Below are 27,659 nucleotides of genomic sequence, written 5' to 3' on the forward strand. Positions count from 1 at the left end.
CCACCTCAGTCTTACATGTGAAATTGTGCTGCACACGTAATATATCTTTTGCCTTTTCTATCTGCTAATTATATAGTGCCTATCTGGATAGAGAGAGAGAGAACGTGCTGTATTCTGATTGCATGTTAGTGGGCTGGAAAGTGTTGGTTAATTCTTTGCACCCTTGATTGGCAGCAAGGTCTTGGCGAGCACGTGTGGCTTTGACGTCGGTGGAGGTGTCACATTTTATAAGAAATCACCAGAGTGGCGAGTGAGAAGCTGCAAGTCCCTGATCTCGATCCCAGCCTGCAAAGACGCCTCGCCTTATTCCTTCGCCATTATTTGGGGTGTATCGGTGCACAGGAGTGCACTCCATTCCAGACGGGGCAGTAACATTCGAAGCTGCAAGTTTAAAGAGGCGCTCTGAGTCTGGTGGGGGAGGAAATCAGTCCCGAAGTTGCAATAGGAATTCTTTATTCTCCCCCTTCTGTTGGCGGGGGAGGGGGAGAGAGATAGAGAGAGCGAGAGAGCGAGAGAGTGCAATGGAGCTGTCCACTACTTCGAGTGCTGAACGAGAGCTGTCCACCGACAATATTGCTGAACTGTACTGGGCTCTGGCGTTCAACGCCACTTTTGGCCACAATGGGAGCCTGAATAGCACCGCGGAACTGGAGCCAGTCAAGAGCACCACGTCCACAGTCATCGCCATTGCCATCACAGCTCTCTACTCGGTGGTGTGTGTGGTCGGGTTGATTGGCAATTTCCTGGTCATGTACGGGATTGTCAGGTAGGAGGCGATTCCTTTGCCCCGGAGCAGTAACCGGGCGAGTAACAGATTTAAAACACAGAGACCACACTGACAAGGAGAAATCTGGCGCATTGCCCCCTGAATTCAGCAATACCCCCCCCCCCCCAAAAAAAAAAGTATACTCTGTAATTCCTGCCACCTTTTAACTCCCGTTGTCTTCCCAGCCTTCCAACTTACCCGTTCCCCCACTTTACGAGTTGTTGCTGATCACGGCTGCCTGCGACGGGGGATTTGAGACAGTATTTTAAAATTTAAAATCATGGGTCCTCCCTGTTGTCGAAAAACCTCAACAACCTGGAGTGGAAAATAAGAGATCAAATCCGTTTTTTGCTTATCATTCTGCTCCTCAAATCGATCAAGTGACTGAAATTGTCACAATAAAAAGTTTCAACTTCGATGTTTAAAAATCATTGCCAACCGAGCTCGGTTCCTTCAACCTCGTGTCCAGTCCCCACCAGATTCCTGCCATCCACAATCCGCTCCCAAAACTAATCAATGGAACTGGCGAGGATTTTATTCAAATTTAAGGGAAAAGATCTATGGTTATTTTCAATGTAGCTTTCCTTTACAATATACCCGCCCCCAGTCAGGCTGTAGAACCGTCCCATACACTCAGACACCGAAATGTCTCCTCTGTCAAGATAACTGGACTCCCAGGCTCAGAGCAGCTGGCAGGGTTTTGACATGCGGCTGGGGTCTGTCAGTGCTCCACTTCACATTAGCAAACAATTTAAGTGGTATTTTCTTCGCTTAATGCGTTTATTAAGGGAACATTATATCCTAGATTTGAGGTTCTGCTTTTGGAGACGGTGCATTCAATTCGAGATTAGCTTGGGAGCTGCCCCAACTCAGCAAAAATATCTGAAAACCTTACAACTCCACAATTTCCTCCACTTAGTGACTGTGTTTGGGGATGTTTTCTGTCCGGGTATAGCCGTAAACTTGCCCTCCCTGCTGACGACATGGCAATATCTGTGTAATCGAGGATCGGGTCGCCTACAGGTCGACTAAAAATCCGGCTCATAACACGAAATTAAATGACAATGAAGCACAGACGACGAAGAAAGTTACAAATCAGCACAAAGCTCCAAATGCAGATATATACACAGCTGGATCACATCCTCCAACACGGCCACACATTCACACTAACACACAGACATACCCATTAACACATACACACACACATTTACCCAGGAACACAGAAACTTATCCACTAACACACAAAAACGCCCATTAACACAGGAGCTTGCTCACGAACACACAAACTTACCCACGAACACACACAAACTTGGGTTTGTACCACCCAGGTTGAGAGGGTTGTTAAGAAGGCGTACGGTGTGTTAGCATTTATTGGTAGAGGGAATGAGTTTCGGAGCCATGAAGTCATGTTGCAGCTGTACAAAACTCTGATGCAGCCGCATTTGGAGTATTGCGTGCAATTCTGGTCACCGCATTGTGGGAAGGATGTGGAAGCATTGGAAAGGGTGCAGAGGAGATTTACCAGAATGTTGCCTTGTATGGAGGGAAGATCTTATGAGGAAAGGCTGAGGAACTTGAGGCTGTTTTTGTTAGAGAGAAGAAGGTTAAGAGGTGACTTAATTGAGGCATACAAGATGATCAGAGGATTGGATAGGGTGGACAGTGAGAGCCTTTTTCCTCAGATGGTGATGTCTGGCACGAGGGGACATAGCTTTAAATTAATGGAGGGGAGATAAATATGACAGATGTCAGAGGTAGGTTCTTTACTCAGAGAGTAGTAAGGGCGTTGAATGTCCTGCCTGCAACAGTAGTGGACTCACCAACACTAAGGGCATTCGAATGGTCATTGGATAGACATATGGACGATAAGGAAATAGTGTAGATGGGCTTTAGAGTGGTTTCACAGGTCGGCGCAACATCGAGGGCCAAAGGGCCTGTACTGCGCTGTAATGTTCTATGTTCTATGTTCTATCCACTAACAAGCACACAAACTTCCCTACTAATACACACAGACATATCCACTAACACACGCAGACATATTCACTAACGCACAACAAACAAACGCACTTACCAACTAACACACAACTTACCGACTAACAAACACACATATACCCAAAAGCACGCACATATACTTATGAACACACAAAAATATATGATTAACAAGCATACACACATTCCCATTAACACACACTAATACACACAAACATACCCACTAACACACACACACTAATACACACTAATGCACACACACACACTAATGCATACACACACTAATACACACATATATACCCACTAACACACACACTAACAAGCACACACCAACTAACAAACACACACAAACATGCAGCACGGTAGTATTGTGGATAGCACAATTGCTTCACAGCTCCAGGGTCCCAGGTTCGATTCCAGCTTGGGACACTGTCTGTGCGGAGTCTGCACATCCTCCCCGTGTGTGCGTGGGTTGCCTCCGGGTGCTCCGGTTTCCTCCCACAGTCCAAAGATGTGCAGGTTAGGTGGATTGGTCATAATAAATTGCCCTTAGTGTCCAAAATTGCCCTTAGTGTTGGGTGGGGTTACTGGGTTATGGGGATAGGATGGAGGTGTTGACCTTGGGTAGGGTGCTCTTTCCAAGACCCTGTGCAGACTCAATGGGCCGAATGGCCTCCTTCTGCACTGTAAATTCTATGATAATCTATGATACCGACAAACACACACACATCCCCACCAACCCAAACTCGCAGACATCCCCACTAACATACACATACTTACCAACTAACAAACATACCGACAAACGCACACACATACCTATTAACACACACAAACATATCGACTAACAAACACACACATACCCATTAACACACACACACAAACTTACCAACTAACACACACGCAAACACACCGGTTCACATATATGCACACAGTCACAAAAGTACATCCGGAATCCATACCCACAAACAACCGCACAATGACAATTATTCAAACCGTACAATGACAACTATAAACACGTAAGAATGCCTCCCACCCCATCCCCCACCTCACCCCCCCCCCCCCCCCACCCCCCCCCCCCCCTCCCAAAAACACAAGTCAGCACACAGGCCACAGAACACATGGGACCCCATAACAAGGTCTAGATCTGATCAATCATTCTCCATTAACAGAATAGGCAGGACATATGCAAATTTTTTTAAACTGCAAACACACCCACAGAAGCCATCGATATGCAACTCAGCACAAACATACACAAATTACACAAGCAACGTGGAGATCATTATGAAGTGTTTCGCAATTGAAGTTGCTCCGTTGTGATTTGAAATTAAATATAGTTTTAATGCATCATGTAACTTAACTGGAATTCAAGTTTAAAAACTTATACATACAACAATCAGTTATCTCTACAGATATACTTGAATAATAGTTACAATTGCTGTAACTATTGCGCCCTTACGCCAGCTCATTTGGTAACGAGCTAGATATGAGCAATGTTATCTGAGTCCTAGTTTTGTTGCTAAGGATAGGACTAGCAGAACGTGTCACAATCCCAATATCTCCAAAGGGATTCGGCTGTCCAATCTTGAATCTAAAATGCAAGGGTCATTTGGCAATTTCCCTGTGTTTAAAATGTGGACTAATTTTGCAAATGGACAGTGTGTGAAAACGTGGCAACGGCACCGCCTACTGTTCAGATAAAGAACTGCAAGGCAAAGATGGATTTCGTTGGACTACCTACCCATTAGCTATCTGTGTGTAAAGCTTGATTAAAATCGCAGTCCCTGGATCTGCTACACTCATATAACGAAATGTTACACCAATGCAACTGTTAGCGGAAAGCATTCTTATTGGGATTCAACTGAAGCTTTTATATGATATCAATTGCCAGGTATCCCCATTCCCTTCGGATGTCGAATATGCAGAGATACCAGGAAAGTAAAGAAGTATTAAAAATCTCAAAGAAAATATCGGGAGCAATCTGCAATCTGAAATGCCCAAATTAACCTTTCAGATTTAACCCAGTCCTGTTGAAAGGTCTCCTGTCCATTTGTCATTCCCCTGCAGGCGATGGGTTACCCCCATCCTTTGTTCAGCTCCCAAGTGTTCACTTCTGGCCATCTGCACTTGGTGGGGAGCATTTCCATCAATAAACCTGGGTTGACTGGTTCCGGGGAGTTACTGGTGCTGAGATGTGCAACTATCGGTAAGCACAAGGTTTCATGCCCATTCCCTTCACTGTCCAGGTATCATTCGTGGCTCAGCCAGAGGCATGCTCACTTCTACATCGGTGGATAGTGGGTGCAAATCCTATTCCATAGATCCAAGCACATAATCCAGGCTGACGCTCTAGGACAGCACTGAAGGGATCCTGCACTGCCATCTTTTGGATGCTAAAACGAGACTCCGATTGACTCTCTCAGGCAAGATCCCATGGCATTATTTTGGAGAAGAACAGTGGAGTTCACCCAACTGTCCTGGCTCCTGGCCAGAGGCAGACTTACATTTTTGGGTGCCCCATGCTCTCCTCCTTGTGGAGGGCCCACGTGACATCCTGACCCCTGATGATATGGTGGTCCCCCAATGATATCGAACATCACCCCCAATGACATCGAACCTCACCCCCAATGACATCAAACCTCACCCCCAATGACATCGCACATCTCCCCCAATTACGTCAAACCTCACCCCCAATGACATCGGACCTCACCCCAAATGACATCGAACCTCACCCCCAATGACATCGAACCTCATCCCCAATGACATCGAGCCTCACCCCCAATGACATCGCACATCACCCCCAATGACGTCAAACCTCACCCCCAATGACATCGAACCTCACCTCCAATGACATCGAACCTCACCCCCAATGACATCGCACCTCACCCCCAATGACATCGAACCTCACCTCCAATGACATTGAACCTCACCCCCAATTACATCAAACCTCACCCCCAATGACATCGCACCTCACCCCCAATGACATTGAACCTCACCCCCAATGACATCGAACCTCACCTCCAATGACATCGAACCTCACCCCCAATGACATCGCACCTCACCCCCAATGACATTGAACCTCACCCCCAATGACATTGAACCTCACCCCCAATGACATTGAACCTCACCCCCAATGACATCCAAACTCATCCCCAATGACACCGAACCTCACCCCCAATGACATCGAACCTCACCCCCAATGACATTGAACCTCACCCCCAATGACATCGAGCCTCGCCCCCAATGACACTGAACCCCTTCCCTGCTGCTCTACTCACCTCTCAGTTCTCACTTGGGTGGCTGGGCCTTGAGCATCGACCCCTTGCGTGTGCTCCTGGCTGGCTGCATGGCTCCTGCTGACCAACTGGCCTCATGGTCTCTGTTCTTTTTATTTGTTTGCCCACCACCGTTCCGAGCACTGGCCTGTAGGTCAGGACTCACCCACAGCTTCCCTCGATGGCTATTGGTCAGCACCTCTTCCTCCCTCGCCTCACTGAAGGCTTTGCAGGCTCGCATCAGGATGTTAGGTCGGTGAGCTCACGTTTGCCTCAGGCTGCTCCTTTGTAGTCAATGAAAGTTCAGAAGCTTCACACCAATTCAGGAGACCCGTGTCTGAACTGTTCTAAGTGTCCAACGCCTCTCAATGTCTGGCAAACTGTTTTCCCACCCTAAAGGTGAGTCCAGCAATCAGAACTTGATGTTGTTCTGTATCACCTGCTAATAAGCTCATTCAAATGTATTGAGTTTATCAGCAAAATAAGAGCTACCAATGCTCTGATTGGTGTTCCCATGGTGTTCCCACCACAACAGTCTCCTCTCCATATGGGGTCTTCCCATTGGCCAGGGCCCCATGCTGCAGCGCTGTGTGTTTCTCTGAAAGTCCACCTCTGCTCATGGCCGATATTTACCCCTACTACCTGCACCAACATTACAACAAACTATTATCTGATCACGGCAGAGTAGCACAGCACTGTTGTTTCCCAGCTCCAGGATCGCAGGATCGATTCCCGCTTGGGTCACTGTCTGTGCGGAGTCTGCATGTTCTCCTCGTGTCTGCGTGGGTTTCCTCTGGGTGCTCCGGTTTCCTCCCACAGTTCAGAGATGTGCAGGTTAGGTGGATTGACCATGTTAAATTGCCCTTAGTGTCCTAAAAGGTTAGGTGGGGTTACTGGGTTGTGGGGATCGGCTGGAGGTGTGGGTTTAGGTGGGGTGCTCTTTCCGGGGGGCGGTGCAGGCACGATAGGCCGAATGGAATCCTGCTGCACTGTAAATTATATGATTCAATGATTCTGTGATTACTAAGCCAATGCTGTTTGTGGGAATTTTCTGTGCAAAAACTGGCTTCCTTATCATGGACATTACAATGTGGCTACTCTGCAAAAAGTATTTAATTGGCTGGAAAACACTTTGGCATATCCTGATGTTATGGATGGTGCTGAATAAATGCAACCCATTTCTAAACAACATTTACTGCAGTTTTATGAACATCATCTGGTTATAAAGCAAACCATGTTTCAGAATATTTGTGTGTATTTCTATCAACCACAGCTGAACTAGTGAGACATAGTTCCAATATTCCTGTGTGTCATTCCTTGTAATGAATACAGAGAGTTAAAATAAATTGAACAATAATTTTTACAATATTTTATCCTCTGCACATACCAAGGTGCAGCAGAAGTCGCTTTGGAAGTCGTTTTTTTGCTTTGAGAGGAAACAGGTAATAATGGACCAATGGTTCTTAACGCTCTTCACCATTGGAGTTTTCCTCACGTTAAACTAGATCAAATTTGGTCCTTCGGCTCCAGTAATGCCTGCGAAGTGCAGCTGATGTATTAAAAAGTAAATACAACAGTTAAACTGCACACAACAAGCAAGCAACACCAGCAACAAATTAGATCAATAACCAACTCATCTGATTTTTGGTAGTTTTGCCTCAGGGAGAAATGTTGGCCAGGTCACCCAGGAAAACTCATTACTCTGTGAATAGTGTCATGGAAGCTTTTGCATCTGCCTGACCAAGCAAGCTTTGTTTAGAACATAGAACAGTACAGCACAGAACAGGCCCTTCGGCCCTCGATGTTGTGCCGAGCATTGTCCGAAACCAAGATTAAGCTATCCCACTCCCTGTCATTCTGGTGTGCTCCATGTGCCTATCCAATAACCGCTTGAAAGTTCCTAAAGTGTCCGACTCCACTATCACAGCAGGCAGTCCATTCCACACCCTAACCACTCTCTGAGTAAAGAACCTACCTTGGACATCCCTCCTATATCTCCCACCCTGAATCTTATAGTTATGCCCCCTTGTAACAGCTACATCCACCTGAGGAAATAGTCTCTGAACGTCCACTCTATCTCTCCCCCTCATTATCTTATAAACCTCTATTAAGTCGCCTCTCATCCTCCTCCGCTCCAAAGAGAAAAGCTCTAGCTCCCTCAACCTTTCCTCATAAGACCTATCCTGCAAACCAGGCAGCATCCTGGTAAATCTCCTTTGCACCCTTTCCAATGCTTCCACATCCTTCCTATAATGAGGTGACCAGAATTGCACACAATACTCCAAATGTGGTCTCACCAGGGTCATGTATAGTTGCAGCATAACCCCGCGGTTCTTAAACTCAAGCCCTCTGTTAATAAACGCTAACACACTATAAGCCTTCTTCACGGCTCTATGCACTTGAGTGGCAACCTTCAGAGATCTGTGGACATGAACCCCAAGATCTCTCTATTCCTCCACATTCCTCAGAACCTTGCCGTTGACCCTGTAATCCGCATTCAAATTCTTTCGACCAAAATGGATCACCTCGCATTTATCAGGGTTAAACTCCATCTACCATTTTTCGGCCCAGCTCTTCATCCTATCAATGTTTCTTTGCAGCCTACAACAGCCCTCCAACTCATCCACTACTCCACCAATCTTGGTGTCTTCAGCAAATTTACTGACCCACCCTTCAGCCTCCTCCTCCAAGTCATTGATAAAAATCACAAATAGCAGAGGACCCAGCCCTGATCCCTGTGGTACACCGCTGGTAACTGGTCTCCAGTCTGAAAATGTTCCATCCACCACCACCCTCTGTCTTCTATGTGATAGCCAGTTACTTATCCAATTGGCCAAATTTCCCTCTATCCCACACCTCCTTACTTTCTTCATGAGCTGACCATGGGGAACCTTATCAAACGCCTTACTAAAATCCATGTATACAACGACATCAACTGCTCTACCTTCATTAACACACTTAGTTACCTCCTCAAAGAATTCAATCAAATTTGTGAGGCAAGACCTACCCTTCACGAATCCGTGTTGACTATCCCGGATTAAACTGCATCTTTCCAAATGGTCATAAATCCTATCCTTCAGGACCTTTTCCATTAGCTTCCCGACCACCAAAGTAAGACTAATGTCTCATTTGAAAGAAGACATCTCTGAGAATGCAGCACTTCCTCAATACTGCATTGGAATGTCTCGAGTGTGTTCTCGTGTTCTGGCATGTCCCTTATACTTCTTGACTGAGAAACAGGAGTGCTGTCATTTGAGGCAAGCTGGCACAGAATCTGGGCATGTTCTTTTCTTCTTGAATTTGTTTCCTTATGAAAAACAAAGAATGACAATAGTTAACTACGAGATCTGTAGGTAGAGTAACAAGGGTGCGATATATAGATGGATTCACAACAAAATAATGTTAAAAATACATGGACGGGTGGCATGATGATGCAGTGGTTAGCACTGCTGCCTCATGACACTGAGTAACTGGGTTTGATCCCAGCCCGGGTCACTGTCCATGTGGAGTTTGCACATTCTCCCTGTCTCTGCGTGGGTCTAACCCCCACAACCCAAAGATATGCAGGGTAGGGGGATTGGTCACACTAAATTACTGCTTAATTGGAAAAAAATAATAAAAATTAAAATATATGGATAGGATTGATAAAAAAAACCTGGGCTGGCACCAATCATACAACGAGGAGAGTGAACACTATCCAACATATTAGCTGCTGATGTGAGGGAAGAGAAAAATGACTCCTATTTCCGAACACTAACATTTCCCAATGAGTCAGCCAAATGGAAGTAATCATTGCTTGCTGAGAGGGGATACAATGTACAAAAGATTTTTTTCAACCCAATTCTTTGATTTTCTCCAAACTTCCTCCCACCTCTTACCCCGATTCCAGGGGCACCAATCGCTATCGAGTACCTTGTTTAAATAGCCAAGTGAAATATCTAGCTCCATGTGTTGGCAGATTATTCCATCATGTATGTCAAAACTGAGCCTGATCTTTTCTGAAGCAGACCTCTGCACTTATAACCCCTTCCTAGATGTAGTAAATGGATGGCAATCTGGAGCAAGAACCCACTGCCTGATTTTGCCCCAAAATATTGATGGCACTTGTAAGTGGCACAGCTTGCTGCAAAAGCTGAGAGCTAACTCATAGCCAACTAGGAATTTGTTCTACAAAACCTTCTGGTATGGAGAGCTCAGTGTTAAACTGGAAGCATACCTCACTCGCCAAACCATCAAGACAGCTGACTAGGAGAGGTCAAGTCCTGTTCCTTTTGGCAGTGGTGCTGAGCATTCAGGCACACAGCAACAGAAGGTCTTAAGTAAATCTGCACAATAGGAATAGAAGCAATACTGGGATTTGCTTCATTGTAACAAGGAAATAGAAATCAGGAAAGAAAGGATTTACATTTATATAGACCCTTTCATGATTTCAGGACATCCTAAAGTGTATTACAGCCATTGAAGTACATGTGCACTGTAAATATAATTTCAAGAGTTTAACAGAGCACCAGGAGAGGGTGAAAACTTCAATGCACTAGTCATCTGCTATATCATATCAACTCACAACTCAAATAAATAATTGATTCAGGACAAAGGAAGGTGATGAAGAGACTACCATTGAACAAATGACATTTCTAGATGACCTGACATTCTCTATCATGATTTTAGCATTAGCGCTTGAGGATATTAATGAGCTTAATGGGACTATGCGTAGTCAGCAGGGAGTGCTGGGTGGCAATTGTCCAATTTTGCATTCTCAGAGGATGTTCCCACGGATCCATCTGTATTTTATCAGCTGTCCGTGACATTTGACAGACCAAATTAAAGAGCCCTTTACAAACCATTCATTTCACAAAATGTTGATATAACCCAGTGATCTTTATATCAGTGTTTAGAATTTCAATTAGACATTATCTCATGTCTGCAGTCCATAAGGCTGTAACCAAACATACTCAGAAACTCACTGGGGACCTGACGCTGTCAGAAACAAATTGCTTCTCTATAATCCAGACATTTGACTGCATTTGTGGCTAAACATTTCTAAATTTCACCTTTCATATTTAAATCAAAGGCAATTTTAAACAATGCTGTTCTTTTCAAAAAGCCATGCATTGGAGAGCAGTTGATGCTTTGAATGAAGACACAAAAGCATATTAGATATGAATCATCTATGTTTTGGATGATATATCTTTATTATGTTTTGAAGGGCATGGAACAATTTGTGGTAAAGTCAGAACAGACATTTTAAAACAGACCAGGGAAGGGCAATCACAATATTAACAGAAACAGCTGGAAGCCCTCAGCAAGTCAGGCAGCATCTGTGGGTAGAGGATCAGAATTAATGTTTCAAGCTGTTGACCTTTCATTAAGCATTTCATTCAGTTCAATGGCCTGGCTCCTTTCTCCACAGATGCTGCCAGACCTGCTGAGCGTCTCCAACATTTCAATTTCATCCGCAATCTTTTGCTTTTGTAGCAGGGAAATCAGAATGGCTGGCAGGATGATTTTTTTAAAGAGATGAGCAATTTATATCCACAGTGTCTTGGCTAATATTTATCCCTTAGCCAACATTACTCAAGAAAACAGATTATCTGGTGATTAATATGTTGCTTTTTGATGGCACTGGCTGTGCACAATTTGATTGCTGCGTTTCCTAATTAGAACAGTGAACATGCTTCAAAAGTCCTTCATTGCTTGTAAAGTGGTTTGAATGTGAGGATGTGAAAGGTATTATAAAAATGGAAGTCTTTCGGGAGTGTCAATGCGTCATCCAGCGCTGGTGGTTGCACTGTTGAAATTACCATAATATATAATGGGAATGGCAACTGTGTCCTGTCTTGCAGACATATGCACTGTTAGTATCGCTTCGGTTAGATATTAATTAAACCTGCAGATAGATTTCTGCCATTGACAGGCTCGGAGTCTCAACATAATCCTGAAACACAGAAGTCTTGTCTGTTTCCAAGATGTTTGGTGGTAATATATATTCAATCAGCACAATGGGAAGACATCAGTCCCAGGGTGCAGTAAATGAGAAGCATAGCTCTGGATGCTACAGGCTCAGAGAGCTGGTGGTCAGTGAAATTGTGCCAACGGCAAGGAATTTCAGTAGAAGCTCAGGTCATGATGTCCTATGAATGTATGTCCAAGTAGAATGAAGACAAACAGCTGCTTGGGGAACCAAGTGACAGGAAATAATCCAGCACTGTTTCATCGCTAGAAAAATAAAGAAAATGCTGGGTAATGGCTAGCCATAGGTTAATGATGTCGTGAAAACTGACATCATTAACAATTCATATTGTTATGAATTTTGCACAGGTAGATGGTGACCAACAAAGTGAAGTAAAATACAACTATCTAATAAGAAATCCGGGGGAAGAAGTAGGATTCCAATTCCTGTCAAATTTTTATTGTGTGGGGTGAATTTATTGCAACCTTTTCACAAAAATGAGAGAAGATTCTCTTTGTTCTTGGCTTCCAGCACTATTTGTGTGCAGGAATGGAGAAGGATTGAGTCATTGATTTATGCAACCCACAGGATACTGCCCTGTATTTACCTCTGCATTATCTCAGTATTGAATAAAGCATCTAAGAGCTGTGTGAAAATCAAGTTTTGATGCAACATCTCCTATTTTAACTCATCCTTTCCTCTGTCACCCTTTCAGCTCTTCCAGGTTTTTTGTTGTTGTTTTTACTTGGGAAGCAGTGGAGGATCTGCAGGTTAATTAACAGTCTAAGATGGTATCATTGTCATAGAATCCCTTCAGTGCAGGAGACCATTCAGCCCATCGAGTCTGCACCAATCCTCGGCGCACTTCCCCACCCTATCGCCGCAACCCCACCCAACCTGCACATCTTTAGGCATTAAGAGAGAATTTATCATGGCCACTCCACCTCACCTGCACATCTATGGACTGTGGGAGGAAACCAGACGGAGCACCTGGTGGAAACCCACGTCGGCACATGGATAACATACAAACTCCACACAGACAGTCACCCAAGGTTGGAATTAAACTCGGGTCATTATTTTTGTATCTTCATGCTCAGTGCAAGCCATTTTCTTCTCTAAGTCAGAAAGTGCAGGTTTGAATCCCACTCCAGACAGTACCAGCAAGTGGATGCTGGAGCCCCAACTCCGAATTCTGGGTTGACATGCGGTGGAATGCTCAGGTCTGATGGGTGACTTCCCCACCTCATCGTATAGATTCTGGGAGCCCATCAGATGCTCCTGCCATAAAGGACAAACCAATTAAGGGTTGTCATGACATTCATAGGAGCATTCATATCATGCCTGCCAACTATTAAACATCCAACAAAATCTTCCACTACTTACAACATTCATCAGTATAAAATTGTGAACATATGAAAACATCTAAAGCCTTTATCTGTCCGCACCCCCCTCCCCCCGTCCCGTCCCCCCGATAATCAGTTGGGACTTTAAAGCCCAAGAAAATAATCAATATCTGGGCTTTTCCCAAAACAACTGAAAATCTAAAAGCCATAGGAACAAGGGGCGGGATTCTCCGACCCCACGCCGAGTCGGAGGATCGCCGGGGGCTGGCGTGATTCCCGCCCCAGCCGTGTCGCGAAGTCTCCGCCACCAGAGATTCGGCAGAGGCGGGAATCGCGCCGCGCCAGTCGGACCGGCGCACCCCCGCCCATTCTCCGGCCCGCGATGGGCCTAAGTCCCGCTGCTGGAATGCCTGTCCCGCTAGCATGCATTAAACCACCTTTTGAACGGCGGGACAAGGCGGCGAGGGCAGGCTCCAGGGTCCTGGGGGGGGGGGCGCGGGGCTATCTGGCCCCGGGGGGTGCCCCACGGTGGCCTGGCCCGTGATTGGGGCCCACCGATCCGCGGGCGGGCCTGTGCCGTGGGGGCATTCTTTTTCTTCCGCCTTCGCCATGGTCTTCACTATGGCAGAGGCGGAAGAGACCCCCTCCCCTGCGCATATGCGGGGATGACGTCAGCAGCCGCTGACGCTCCCGCGCATGCTTCGCCCGGCGAAGACCTTTCGGCCCCGGCTGGCGTGGCGCCAAAGGCCTTTCCCGCCAGCCAGTGGAGCGGAAACCACTCCGGCGCGGGCCTAGCCCCTCAAGGTGAGGGCTTGGCCCCTAAAGGTGTGGAGACATCCGCACCTTTGGGGCGGCCCGACGCCGGAGTGGTTCCCGCCACTCCATTACACCGGAACCCCCCGCCCCGCCGGTAGGGGAGAATCCCGCCGGGTCGGAGAATCGCCGGGGGCTGGCGTGAATCCTGCCCCCGCCGTGTCCCGAATTCCCCGCCACCAGAGATTCGGCGGGGCCGGGAATCCACCACGCCGGTCGGCGGGCCCACCCCCGGTGATTCTCCGGCCCGCAATGGGCCGAAGTCCCGCCGCTGTCAACCCTCTCCTGCCGGCGTAGATTAAACCACCTACCTTACTGGCGGGAGCAGGCGGCGCGGGTGGGCTCCAGGGTCCTGGGGGGATCGCAGGCGATCTGCCCCCGGGGGATGCCCGCCCGGTGGCCTGGCCCGCGATCGGGGCCCACCGATCCGCGGGCGGGCCTGTGCCGTGGGGGCACTCTTTTTCTTCCGCCTTCGCCATGGTCTTCACCGTGGCGGAAGCAGAAGAGACCCCCTCCCCTGCGCATGCGCAGGGATGACGTCACCAGCCGCTGACACACCCGCGCATGCGTGGACTTACGCAGGCCGGCGAAGTCCTTTCGGCCCTGTCTGGCATGGCGCCAAAGGCCTTCCACGCCAGCCGGTGGAGCGGAAACCACTCCGGCGCGGGCCTAGCCCCTCAAGGTGAGGGCTTGGCCCCTAAAGGTACGGAGACCTCCCTGCTCCCGCCACTCCATCACGCCGGGACCCCCCGCCCCACTGGGTAGGGGAGAATCCCGCCCAAGGTGAGGGTAGCTAGACAGAAGATCCCACCTTTAGAATTCAGGCTGGGGCAAGGGACATGCTGCTCCCGTTATAATAATGCTCACATCAGGATGGCCAACATAAATTATGCCACAAGGGATGGGCTGAAGTATAAACTGGGGCTGAACACAAATCTGTCTGATCACAGGAGCTGGTGAAGCCTATACAGATTTTATCTGCGCCTTGCATTCTATAACATCAGCGAGTGCCCGTAAATCCTTTTCAAACACTGTATTCTCGCCCAATTTTAGCCCATTTTTTTCCTTTGCTTTCAGATCTGTCTGAACTGCCTGGAGAATAGTCCAGATAGATTTTGTTTTGTGCCTACAGTTATCATAATCTTTGATTTTTCTTCAGCCATAATTTACAGTATGAATTCACCATGGTTTGAGAGACTTAGGGTCCTCGACCTCCAAGAAAACTGTGACACAAAATCATCTTTCCCGACTGAAAATCAGGTTATTGCAAGTGACTGATAGGAAAAATGAAAGGGAGAGGGTGACAGAAAAAGAGGGAAAGAAGGAGGGGAGAGAAAGCAGAGACAAAGAGGTGAAAGAAGGAACAACAAGGAGAACAAATAGGAGCAGGAGAAGGAGGGTAAGAGATAGAGAGGGATCAGAGAGAGGGAGAGAGAAAGGGAGAGAGGAAGAGATAGAGAGAGAGAGAGACTAAGGAAGAGAGATAGAGGGATGGAGTGGGAGGACACAAGAGCAGGGGAGAAAGTTGAGAGAGAGAGAGAGAGAGAGAGAGGAGGAGTGAGAGAAGGGGAAGTGAGATGGGCGGAGAGGGGAGGAGGAGAGAAAGAGGGGGAGGGGCAAGGGAGAGAGGGGAAAGTGAGGGGAGAGATAGAATGAGAGGGTGGGAAACAAAGAAAGAAAGAAAGGTGAAGAAAAAAGAGAGACGGAGATAGAGGAGGGAATAGAGAGAGAGGGAAATAGAGAGAGAGGGAGGAGAAAGAGAAATATTTTGAAGCAGTCAGTGTGAAGTCCTTTAGTGTATAAATCAACCATCTGTACACTTTTCAGGGGTATCCCAGCCCTAGGGCCAAGTAAAACTCATCCATTACATATGCTCACTGGCCTACACTGGCTCCTGATCCTCCAAAATGTCCAATTTAAAATTACCTCCCTTTATTTTTTTCAAATTTAGAGTACCAAATTATTTTTTTCCAATTAAGGGGCAATTTAGCGTGGCCAATCCACCTACCCTGTACATCTTTGGGTTGTGGGGGTGAAACCCACGCAAACACGGGGAGAATGTGCAAACTCCACACGGACAGTAACATTTCTTCCCTTCGGTCGCATCTGTTCCGATGATGTCACTTTCCAAAAGCGGTGCTGCTGACATGTCTTCCTTCATCATGGTTCCAACCCACTATGGTTGACAGGCTCTCAACCATGTGCGACCGATTACCAGCACCTTAGATCTCACTCCTTCCCCTCGCTTCCAGAACCAGGGGCGAGGGGGTCGGAGAATCGCCGGGGGCTGGCGCGAATCCCGCCCCCGCCGGTTGCCGAATTCTCCGGCACCGGGTATTCGGCGGGGGTGGGAATCGCGCCGCGCCGGTTGGCGGGCCCCCCCCCCGCGCGATTCTCCGGCCCGGATGGGCCGACGTCCCGCTGCTAGGTTGCCTGTCCGCCGGCGTGGATTAAACCACCTCTCTTACCGGTGGGACAAGGCGGCGCGGGCGGGCTCTGGGGTCCTGTGGGGTGTGCGGGGCGATCTGGTCCCGGGAGGTGCCCCCACAGTGGCCTGGCCCTCGATCGGGGCCCACCGATCCGCGGGCGGGCCTGTGCCGTGGAGGCACTCTTTTCCTTCCGCCTTCGCCACGGTCTCCACCATGGCGGAGGCGGAAGAGACTCCCTCCACTGCACATGCGCGGGGTGCCGTGAGCGGCCGCTAACGCTCCCGTGCAGGCGCCGCCCGGCAATGTCATTTCCGCGCCAGCTGGCGGGGCACCAAAGGCCTTTTCCGCCAGCTGGCGGGGCGGAAATCAGTCCGGCGCGGGCCTAGCCCCTCAACGTTAGGGCTCGGCCCCCCAAGATGCGGAGGATTCCGCACCTTTGGGGCGGCACGATGCCCGACTGATTTGCGCCGTTTTGGGCGCCGGTCGGCAGACATCGCGCCGATACCGGAGAATTTCGCCCCAGGATAGTGTTCCACTTGTCCTCACTTTTCACCCCACCAGCCTCCGCATTCAAAGGATCATCCTCCACCAGTTCCGCCAACACCAGCCTTATGTCACCACCAAACACATCTTCCCCTCACTCCCCGTTAGCATTCCGCACAGACCGTTAATTCGGGGATATCCTGGTCCATTCCTCCATCCCTCCAACACCTCACCTTCTTCCCACTGCACATCCCCGTGCAATCGCAGAAGGTGCAACACCAGCCCCTTTTCCTCCTCACCGTCCCAGGGCCGAAACACTCTTTTCAGGTGAGGCAGCGCTTCACGGGATCCCCTTCAACCTGGCCTATTGCATTTATTGCTCCCAGTGCGGGCTACTCTACATTGGAGAGACTGAACACAGTCTGGGCGACCGCTTTGCAGAACACCTCCAGTCCGTCTGCAAGAAGGAGCCAGACCTTCCTGTTGCTTGCCATTTTAACTCACCGCCCTGCTCTCATGCCCACATCTCCATGCTTGGCCTGCTGCAATGTTCCAGTGAAGCCCAACACAAACTGAAGGAACAGCACCTCATCTTCCAATTAGGCACGCTACAGCCTTCTGGACGAAACATTCAACAACGTCAGACTGTGAACTCTCCTCCAACTTCACCCCATTTTTATTTCTATAAAGTTATTTTATTCCTTTGATTGTTTCTCCCTCACCATTGCCTCCCTTCCCCCCCCCCCCACCCCCCCAAAAAAAAAAACTAGGGCCATCTGTTCCCTGTTCCAGGTTGCTTTTTGACACAATGCTTATTCCTACTCTGCCTTGAACATATTACTATCTCTTAATGTGCCACTATCAGCACCATTCTTAGTTATTAACACCACCAAATAAGTTTCTTTGCCCTTCTGTCCATGACATCTTTGTCAATCTCCACCTATTACTAGCCCCACTGTTCCGCACCACCCACCAAGCCCCCCCACCCCCACCCCACCGCCCCACAGCAGTATAAATCTCATCTTATTTTAAGTTCTCTCTAGCTTTGACAAAGAGTCATCCAGACTCGAAATGTTAGCTCTGTTCTCTCTCTTCACAGATGCTGTCAGAACTGCTGAGACTGTGCATTTTCTGTTTATCTTTCAGGTTCCACCATCCAAAGTAATTTGCTTTTATCGCAGAGTTTCCTGCTGTTGTTTAAGAGTTTCTGCAGCCTTTCATACCTCAGGAACTTCCCTTTATTCACAAGTTCTCTGTCTCTGACCTTTGTTGAAAACTCTTTGCATCAAGACAAAGTTCTGGCTTGTCCGAGCTGCAGCTTGCATGTCACAGCAGATTGTCAAGTAACCCCATGGTAACTAAAATACAGAGGCCCAGTGGCAGCTCATCTTATTACACCATAAACCTAAAGGAGCGTTGGCATCTAGCCATACAAAGCAGTTTATAATCAGTTCATTGTTTTATTTGATTTTGCAGTCGGCTACACATTTTTATGACTACAATCTGCCAAAGCAAAGGGATTTATAAAGCGGCTTTGCAGATTGTTTTAATACACGCCAAAGTGATACTTGTTCCTACATTTTACTCTGAGGGAGTGCTGCACTGTCATTGGTGCCAGCTTTCAGATGAAAATGTTAAACGATAATAAATGTAAGTCCTTCAGGGTGAATGTAAACGATCCTGTGGGATTTTCTGTATTGAAAAAAATGCACTTTTCCATGGTTCGGTTGTCAATTATCTCAATTATCCTCTAATTACCAACCCACCCAGTGGCAGCAGAACACACTCTCCTGAAATTTGTTAGTGCTCTGCTTAATGTGCTTCTATCAGTGCTGTCTACTCTATTCTAAAGTGGTTGTATTAAAATATCACAAACCGGAATAAGAACAAAACACATGGCCAATTTACTCAAAAATACATTCGATCAGGATGGTCAAGTGGCCTAAGGCGTTGCGTTCAGGTTGCAGTCTCCCCTGGATGTGTGGGTTTGAATCCCACTTCTGACAAATCTATTTTCTACCGGTTTTAAATACATAAAAACAAATAGATATTAATCTTAGACAGTACTGTGGTGCAGTGGTTAGCACTGCTGCCTCACGGCGCCGAGGTCCCAGGTTTGATCCTGGCCCTGGGTCATTGTCTGTGTGGAGTTTGCACATTCTCCATGTTTGCGTGGGTCTCACCCCCACAACCTAAAGATCTGCAGACTAGGTGGATTAGCCAAGCTAAATTGACCCTTAATTGGAAAAGTTAATTGGGTACACTAAATTTATTTATTTTTAACTCAAAAATGCGTACATCCAGGAAATTTATCATAGCCATAGTATCAGAAAAATCTTTGGCGGTGTCAGGCTGGAATTAACATTGAATAGAGTGGTAAGTGTTGTAAGTGGTCTGATAGCAATACTGTCACAGATTTCTCATTAAATGTAATTACACCTGACTAACGCACCGGAGAGCATGTTCCCAATTTTCCTGATAGAAGCAATACCACAACTGACAGCAAACTGGGTCAGAACGTGTGGGTCCAAGACCTTGTTCAGAGGTTTGAGCACAAGATCTAGACTGGCACTCCGAGTGTTGCATCTTCTGGATGAGATGTTAAAGTGAGACATTGTGTGCTCTCTCTCTCCCATGGCACTGCTTGAAGATGAGCAAGAGAATTCTCCTTGTATGCTGAGGCCAAACTTATCTCTCAACCAACTTCATTGAAACAGATTACCTGATCATTACCACATTGCTCTCTGCGGGACCTTGCTGTGTGCAAATTGGCTACCATATTTCTTGCATTGCAAATGCGACTACAAGGTTGTAAAGTGCTTTGGGACGATCTGAATTTGCGATAACTACACTGAGTCATGCAAACCAACTGCAATTTCTGGTTTGCACTGACTTGACTGACCTCAGCACTGATGACATGAGAGGAGAGCTTGGGGGTATCACACGGGTCAGCAGGCAGGACTAAGAGTAGCCACCGTTTCATTTTCTGATTGTGCAATTGACTGCAACAGCCAAGTGCATGCCCACGGGTGTCTGGGTGGGGACAGATAAGCACTGGACAGTAAGTCTTCTAGTGCTGAATAGCCTGTCAAGACTTACACGAGGAATGGCTACTTGTGCACAGTACTGGACTGAAAATCCATCGCTATAAATGCCAGCCACTATGGGGAGAGGGAACAACTATCCTGTTAAATAACTATCCCAGCTGTAACACAGTGCTTCTACTTGATCTTTTTCCTTCCCCAGATACACGAAGATGAAGACAGCCACGAACATTTACATCTTCAACCTTGCCCTGGCAGATGCACTAGCCACGAGCACATTGCCATTCCAGAGTGCCAAATATTTGATGGATACGTGGCCCTTCGGCGAGCTGCTGTGCAAAACAGTGCTCTCAATTGACTACTACAATATGTTCACGAGCATCTTCACCCTCACCATGATGAGCGTTGATCGTTACATCGCCGTGTGCCACCCTGTTAAGGCGCTAGATTTCCGCACACCCGCGAATGCAAAGATCGTCAATGTCTGCGTGTGGCTGCTGTCGTCTGCTATAGGGGTCCCAGTCATGGTCATGGCTGTCACCAAGCTCAATAAAAAAGGTAAGCAATGACAAACGTTCCCTGTAAAATCTTGTGCTTGCACAAGAGCAATCCCCCTCCCCCCCCCCCACCCCGCTCTAACCCCTGTGCATGGGAGTGTTACATTTTCTGCCAGTAACAAACATGGAGGAGGCGGTCTGCATGATGTCTAACAGACTTCTATGGGGCCGGGCATGCACACAGCCTAGGAAGGACATTGGTGAGGATTGAAGCAGAACAATCATTCGCAGATAGCGGCTGATCTCCTCAGCTCAGAGCATGAATAGTTAAGGGGAGATTTAATTGAGGCCTTCAAAATCATGGAGCATTTGAAGCGAGTAAGGGGAAGCTATTTTACACGGACAGAAACCGATCGATTCCAAAGGACAGAGAGATTCAAGATAATTGATAGAAGAACCAGAGGAGAAATGAGGAAAGATATTTTTTACACAGGAAGTTGTTATGATCTGGAAAGCATTACCTGAAAGCGTGATGAAAGCAGATGCAATAATAACTTTCAAGAGTGATTGAACAAGCACTCAAAAGGGAATTCTTTTAGAAAGCTGGGGGGGCGGGGTGGTGCAAGGGGAGTGTGACTAACCAGATGGCTCTTTCAAAGAGCCAGCAGAGGTACTTTGGATTGAATGGCTTCCATTCAGAATTTCAGAGAACCAGAAAATGAAAAAAACCCTTATCAAGGCCAGCCTGTTTCCCAGGAGTAGGGTCTTCTCCATTCTTGTACATTATCTTATTATCAACTGTCCCAATGCCTAGGGATTTGGAGCTGGTTTGAACTCAGTCTGGAGGATTTTAACCGTGACTTCCCAGGGCAGTGGCAACCTTGATGATTTACTTACCCTCTTTAAGGACGGCACGATGGAGGATTCGAGCACTGAGGCAATATGGGTAGAGCTAAGAAATGGGAAGGGTGCAGTAACATTGTTGGGACTTTACTACAGGCCTCCCAAAAGCGAGCATGAAGTAGAGGTACAAATATGTAGACGGATTATAGAAAAATGTAGGAGCAATAGGGTGGTCGTGATGGGAGATTTTAACTTCCCCAACATTGAATGGGACTCATGTAGTGTTGGAGGCATAGATGGAGCAGAATTTGTAAGGAGCATCCAGGAGAGTTTTTTAGAGAAGTATGTAAATAGTCCAACTCAGGAAGGGGCCATACTGGACCTGGTATTGGGGAATCATCCCGGCCAGGTGGTTGAAGTTTCAGTCGGTGATTACTTTGAGAATCGCAATCACAATTCCGTAAGTTTTAGAATACTCATGGACAAAGACGAGAGTGGTCCTTAAGGAAGAGTGCTAAATTGGGGAAAGGCCAAGTATAACAAAATTTGGCAGGAGCTAGGGAATGTGGATTGGGAACAGCTGTTTAACGGTAAATCCACATTTGAAATGTGGGAGTCATTTAAGGAAAGGTTGATTAGAGTGCAGGACAGACATGTCCCTGTGAAAATGAGGGATAGAAATGGCAAGATTAGGGAATCATGGATGACGGGTGGAATTGTGAGACTAGCTAAGATGAAAAAGGAAGCATACATAAGATCTAGGCGACTTAAATCTGATGAAGCTTTGGAGGAATATCGGGAAAGTAGGACAAATCTCAAACGCGCAATAAAGAAGGCTAAAAGGGGTCATGAAATATCTTTGGCTAACAGGGTTAAGGGAAATCCCAAAGCCTTTTATTCGTATATAAGGAGCAAGAGGGTAACTAGAGAAAGGATTGGCCCACTCAAAGACAAAAGAGGGAATTTATGCGTGGAGTCAGAGGAAATGGGTGAGATTCTTAATGAGTACTTTGCATCGGTATTCACCAAGGAGAGGGACATGACGGATGTTGAGGCTAGGGATGGATGTTTAAATACTCTAGGTCAAGTTGGCATAAGGAAGGAGGAAGTTTTGGGTATTCTAAAAGGCATTAAGGTGGGCAAGTCCCCAGGTTCGGGTGGGATCTATCCCAGGTTACTGAGGGAAGCGAGGGACGAAATAGCTGGGGCCTTAACAGATATCTTTGCAGCATCCTTGAGCACGGGTGAGGTCCCGGAGGACTGGAGAATTGCTAATGTTGTCCCTTTCTTTAAGAAGGGTAGCAGGGATAATCCAGGGAATTATAGACCTGTGAGCTTGACATCAGTGGTAGGCAAACTGTTGGAGAAGATACTGAGGGATAGGATCTATTCTCATTTGGAAGAAAATAGACTTATCAATGATAGGCAGCATAGTTTTGTGCAGGGAAGATCATGTCTTACAAACCTAATAGAATTCTTTGAGGAAGTGACAAAGTTAATTGATGAGGGAAGGGCTGTAGATGTCATATACATGGACTTCAGTAAGGCGTTTGATAAAGTTTCCCATGGCAGGTTGATGGAAAAAGTGAAGTCGTTGGGGTTCAGGGTGTACTAGCTAGATGAATAAAGAACTGGCTGGGCAACGGGAGACAGAGAGTAGTGGTGGAAGCGAGTGTCTCAAAATGGAGAAAGGTGACTAGTGGTGTTCCACAGGGATCCGAGCTCGGACCACTGTTGTTTGTGATATACATAAATGATCTGGACGAAGGTATAGGTGGTCTGATTAGCAAGTTTTCAGATGATACTAAGATTGGTGGAGTTGCAGATGGCGAGGAGGACTGTCAGAGAATACAGTAAAATATAGATAGATTGGAGAGTTAGGCAGTGAAATGGCAGATGGAGTTCAATCCAGGCAAATGTGAGATGATGCATTTTGGAAGATCTAATTCAAGAATGGATACGGTCAGTGGAAGAATCCTGGGGAAAATTGATGTGCAGAGAGATCTGAGAATTCAGGTCCATTGTACCCTGAAGGTGGCAACGCAGGTCGATAGAGTGGTCAAGAAGGCATACAGCATGCTTGCCTTCATCAGACGGGGTATTGAGTACAAGAGTTGGCAGGTCATGTTACAGTTGTATAGGACTTTGGTTAGGCCACATTTGGAATACTACGTGCAGTTCTGGTCACCACATTACCAGAAGGATGTGGATGCTTTAGAGAGGGTGCAGAGGAGGTTCACCAGGATGTTGCCTGGTATGGAGGGTGCTAGCTATGAAGAAAGGTTGAGTAGATTAGGATTGTTTTCGTTGGAAAGACGGAGGTTGAGGGGGGACCTGATTGAGGTCTACAAAATTATGAGAGGTATGGACAGGGTGGATAGCAACAAGCTTTTTCCAAGAGTGGGGGTGTCAATTACAAGGGGTCACGATTTCAAGATGAGAGGTGGAAAGTTTAAGGGAGATGTGCGTGGAAAGTTTTTTATGCCGAGGGTGGTGGGTGCCTGGAACGCTTTGCCAGCGGAGGTGGTAGAGGCGGGCACGATAGCATCATTTAAGATGCATCTAAACAGATATATGAACGGGCGGGGAACAGAGGGAAATAGATCCTTGGAAAATAGAAGACATGTTTAGATAAAGGATCTGGATCGGCGCAGGCTGGGAGGGCCGAAGGGCCTGTTCCTGTGCTATAATTTTCTTTGTTCTTTGTTCTCTTCCACTTGCAGCCCAGTTGCTGCCAAATTGGTAGAGGTCTTTAATTGTGTGGTTGGAATGTTTGTCTGTTTCAGGGGAGAGTAATAGGCAATTTGGGATCCTGCCGTACCTACCACACTGCCTATTTGTTCAGCAGCCTAAACTATTATTCATTTGCGGTTTAATGTTATGTGACACCCAGAGGATGTGAAAGATGCTATGTGAATGCATGTTTATCATTTTCATTTGCCTGGATGTTTTCCCCCATGGATTTCAAAATGGACCTTGACATTTCAAAAGAAAGCAAGCACTGAGTTCAAATCCCTCCCTAACAGCACCTATGCCAAATGGACAGCAGCTCTGAGCTCTCAAGCAGAATACCTGCCACTGTCTTCTCAAGGACGTCTGACTGTGGGGTGGGGGAATAGACAATAAATACTGACCTTAGCAGCAATGCCCATATTCTCAAAATGAATATTTTTTAAAAAACTAAACGCCTTATTTATATGCACTTCTTCTTCTTTGTCTTCTCTTTCAGGTAACGTGATGTGCACCATACAATTTCCAGCCCCTGCTTGGTACTGGGATAACGTGACCAAAATCTGTGTCTTTATATTTGCTTTTGTCATACCAGTCCTGGTCATCACCATCTGCTACGGGCTGATGATTCTGCGCCTGAAGAGCGTCCGGCTCCTTTCAGGCTCCAAAGAAAAAGACAGGAATCTGCGGAGGATCACACGGATGGTCCTGGTGGTGGTGGCCATCTTCATCATCTGCTGGACACCAATCCACATCTTCGTCATTGTCAAGACCCTGGTGGAGATCCACCCCAGCCCCTTGGTGACGGCCAGTTGGCATTTTTGCATTGCCCTGGGCTACACCAACAGCTGCCTGAATCCTGTGCTCTACGCCTTCCTGGATGAGAACTTCAAGCGTTGTTTCCGGGAGTTCTGCCTGCCCCTGCGCTCCAGGCTGGAGCAGAACAGCTTCACCCAAGCCAGGAAGTCCACCAGGGAATCAGTCTGTGCCTGTACCCCCTCTGAGATGGTCAACAAGCCGGTATGACTAGGCGTGGACAGGCCCTGTAAGGGATCACACTATAGGAGAGGTCAGGACCTGAACAGTGAAGTAACCCAAATAACTACTGAGTTTTAAAAAAAAGCCAATGATTTCAAAGACGCTCTTTATGGTAAATACAAAGTTAAAACGACTGACTTGCTTCACTTTTATGGGGGTATTTAGGTCATGAGGTCACAATGTGGTCCTGTTAGCTTTCAACTTACGAACAGAAAACAAACTTTAATTGATTGTTCATAATAAGGCAAAATAACAACAATTATTTTTAATTAGAAAATGCGCACACATGTATGTAACACACACACATGCATATGGCCTTTGGCACAAAGATTTTTGAATTGTAGAAATAATAACAACTTGCATTTATATATCGCCTTTAATAAAACATACACAAGGCGCTTTACAGCCATTATCAGACAAAGACTTGACATACGGCACCATCAACGTTTCAATGTGCCTGGCTGTTTGATGATAAACATTTTCTGACCTTTATCATTCGGCTACATTACCGCAATTGTAAAACTCCTAATTTAAGGCTCACTAAATGCGGATGGAATGCATCAGCTCTACATAATTATGTAGATATTTTATGGAATCGCTGCAAAGGTATAGCCATCTTGAAGGAATGTAAACAGATTTTGTGTTTCCTTTCTTGCCGATCATCGTTCTCTTTTATGAAAACTATGGGATTGTTTCTTTGGAATCACCGAGTGTCTCAGCCCCTCCCCCTAAAAACAAATGAACGCGTCTTTCCTGAGAGGAGGGGAAGCCTGGAAAGAAACAAAAACAGAAAATGCCGGACAATCTCAGCAGGTCTGACAGCATCCGTGGAGAGAGAAGGGAGCTAACGTTTCAAGTCTGGATGATTCTTTGTCAAAACCGGAGAATTGGAAATAGGGTCAGATTTATGCTGTAGTGGGGTGGGGAGGGGGTGTGGGGCAGTGGGGCTGGAAAGAGGGCCAGCAATAGGTGGAGATTGACAAAGATGTCGTGGACAGAAAGACAAACATAATCTAAATAGGGGTGATAAAGACTAAGAAGGGTGCTGATAGTGGCACATTAAGAAATTAGAACGTGTTAATGGCAGAACAAAGGTAAGGACAACTAGGGACAGGAAACAGGTTGCCCAAATCAAACGGGAGAGGGGGGGGGGGGGGTGCAGTGGTGAGGGAAAACAAGTTGTTTGCAGCATTCAGGTACAGAAAAAGATTGAGATTCAACAGCTGCCCAGATGTCAATGAGGACTTTATTGGTTCATATTTTATATTGCTGTATATTTGCCTGAAGCTATCACTGTAAAGTGGGTTAAGGTATCCCTTATTGTATTGTATTTCTGACATTATAAAATGCATTGATTAAACAGTTGATCACATTTTCTCCAGCCAGGTTTTATCCCTTTCCATCACCAGATCTTCTCAGAGGAATGGCTAGCTCGCTTCTGTGCTGTAATAGTCTATGGTGCAACTACAGCTTGCATTTATATAGCACCTTTAACGATTCAAAGGAACTTCGCAGGAACATTATCAAACAAACCGAGCCACATATTAGGACCGGTGACCAAAACCTCGATAAAATAAATTGGTTTGAATCAGCTTTTTAAAGGAGAGAGGCAGAGAAGCTTAAGGAGAAGTTTCGGCATCAGGCAGTACGGCTGCCAATGGATGAGTGCTGAATATTAAGAAGGAAGGCAATGCGCAAGGGGGTGTAGGGCTGGAGAAGATTACCCTGGAATTTGAACTCAGTCATGTGAATTTTAAATGCTAACATGTTGTAAGGATTTTTTCAGCAGCCTCTGTAAAATTGAATAGTCGTGTTTGTTGGTAATACATAACTATTCACATATATAAGGTATGGTCAACGGTGGCACAGTGGCGTAATGGTTAGCACTGCTGCCTCACGGCGCTGAGGACCTGGGTTCGATCCCGGCCCCAGGTTACTGTCCGTGTGGAATTTGCACATCCTCCCTGTGTTTGCCTGGGCTCACCCCCAACCCAAAGATTGTGCAGACTACGTGAATTGGCCACATTAAATTGCCCCTTAATTGGAAAAAGCAAAGAATTGGGTACTCTTAAAAAAAAAATTATATTTATATACGGTATAGTCAAGATGATCTGCTAATCCCTCCCTGCGTTTGCGTGGGTTTCACCCCCACAACCCAAAGACGTGCCGGATAGGTGGATTGGCCACGCTAAATTGCCCTTAATTGGAAAAATGAATTGGGTACTCTAAATTTACTTTAAAAAGATGATCTGCTAACCCCATGCTTACTTCTACACAGGTCTCTGCGTATTCTTAGACTCATCTGGCCCCTTGTCAAGTGACACTTTACATCACACTGTAGACAGTACTGTTCTCCAGTTCCACATTAACCTTTGCTATGCCAAACACCCTTATACTGCAGAATATAGCAGCTGTTTAAAGCATCTTTCAAACCACAGTAAAGATCACTGAATAAAAATATT

The 27,659-nt window shown here is 46.6% G+C and overlaps 1 protein-coding gene across 1 annotated transcript; it reads left to right on the plus strand.

The window, feature by feature from the left end:
• Nucleotides 1–224: 224 nt before the first annotated feature.
• Nucleotides 225–27,659, plus strand: LOC140415555 (delta-type opioid receptor-like). Its single transcript, XM_072501064.1, has 3 exons — nucleotides 225–766; nucleotides 20,292–20,647; nucleotides 24,659–27,659. The coding sequence occupies exons 1-3, from the start codon at nucleotides 522–524 to the stop codon at nucleotides 25,183–25,185; spliced, it is 1,128 nt and encodes a 375-aa protein (XP_072357165.1). The 5' UTR covers nucleotides 225–521; the 3' UTR covers nucleotides 25,186–27,659.

Source organism: Scyliorhinus torazame, chromosome 1 (assembly GCF_047496885.1).
Source record: "Scyliorhinus torazame isolate Kashiwa2021f chromosome 1, sScyTor2.1, whole genome shotgun sequence".
NCBI lineage: Eukaryota > Metazoa > Chordata > Chondrichthyes > Carcharhiniformes > Scyliorhinidae > Scyliorhinus > Scyliorhinus torazame.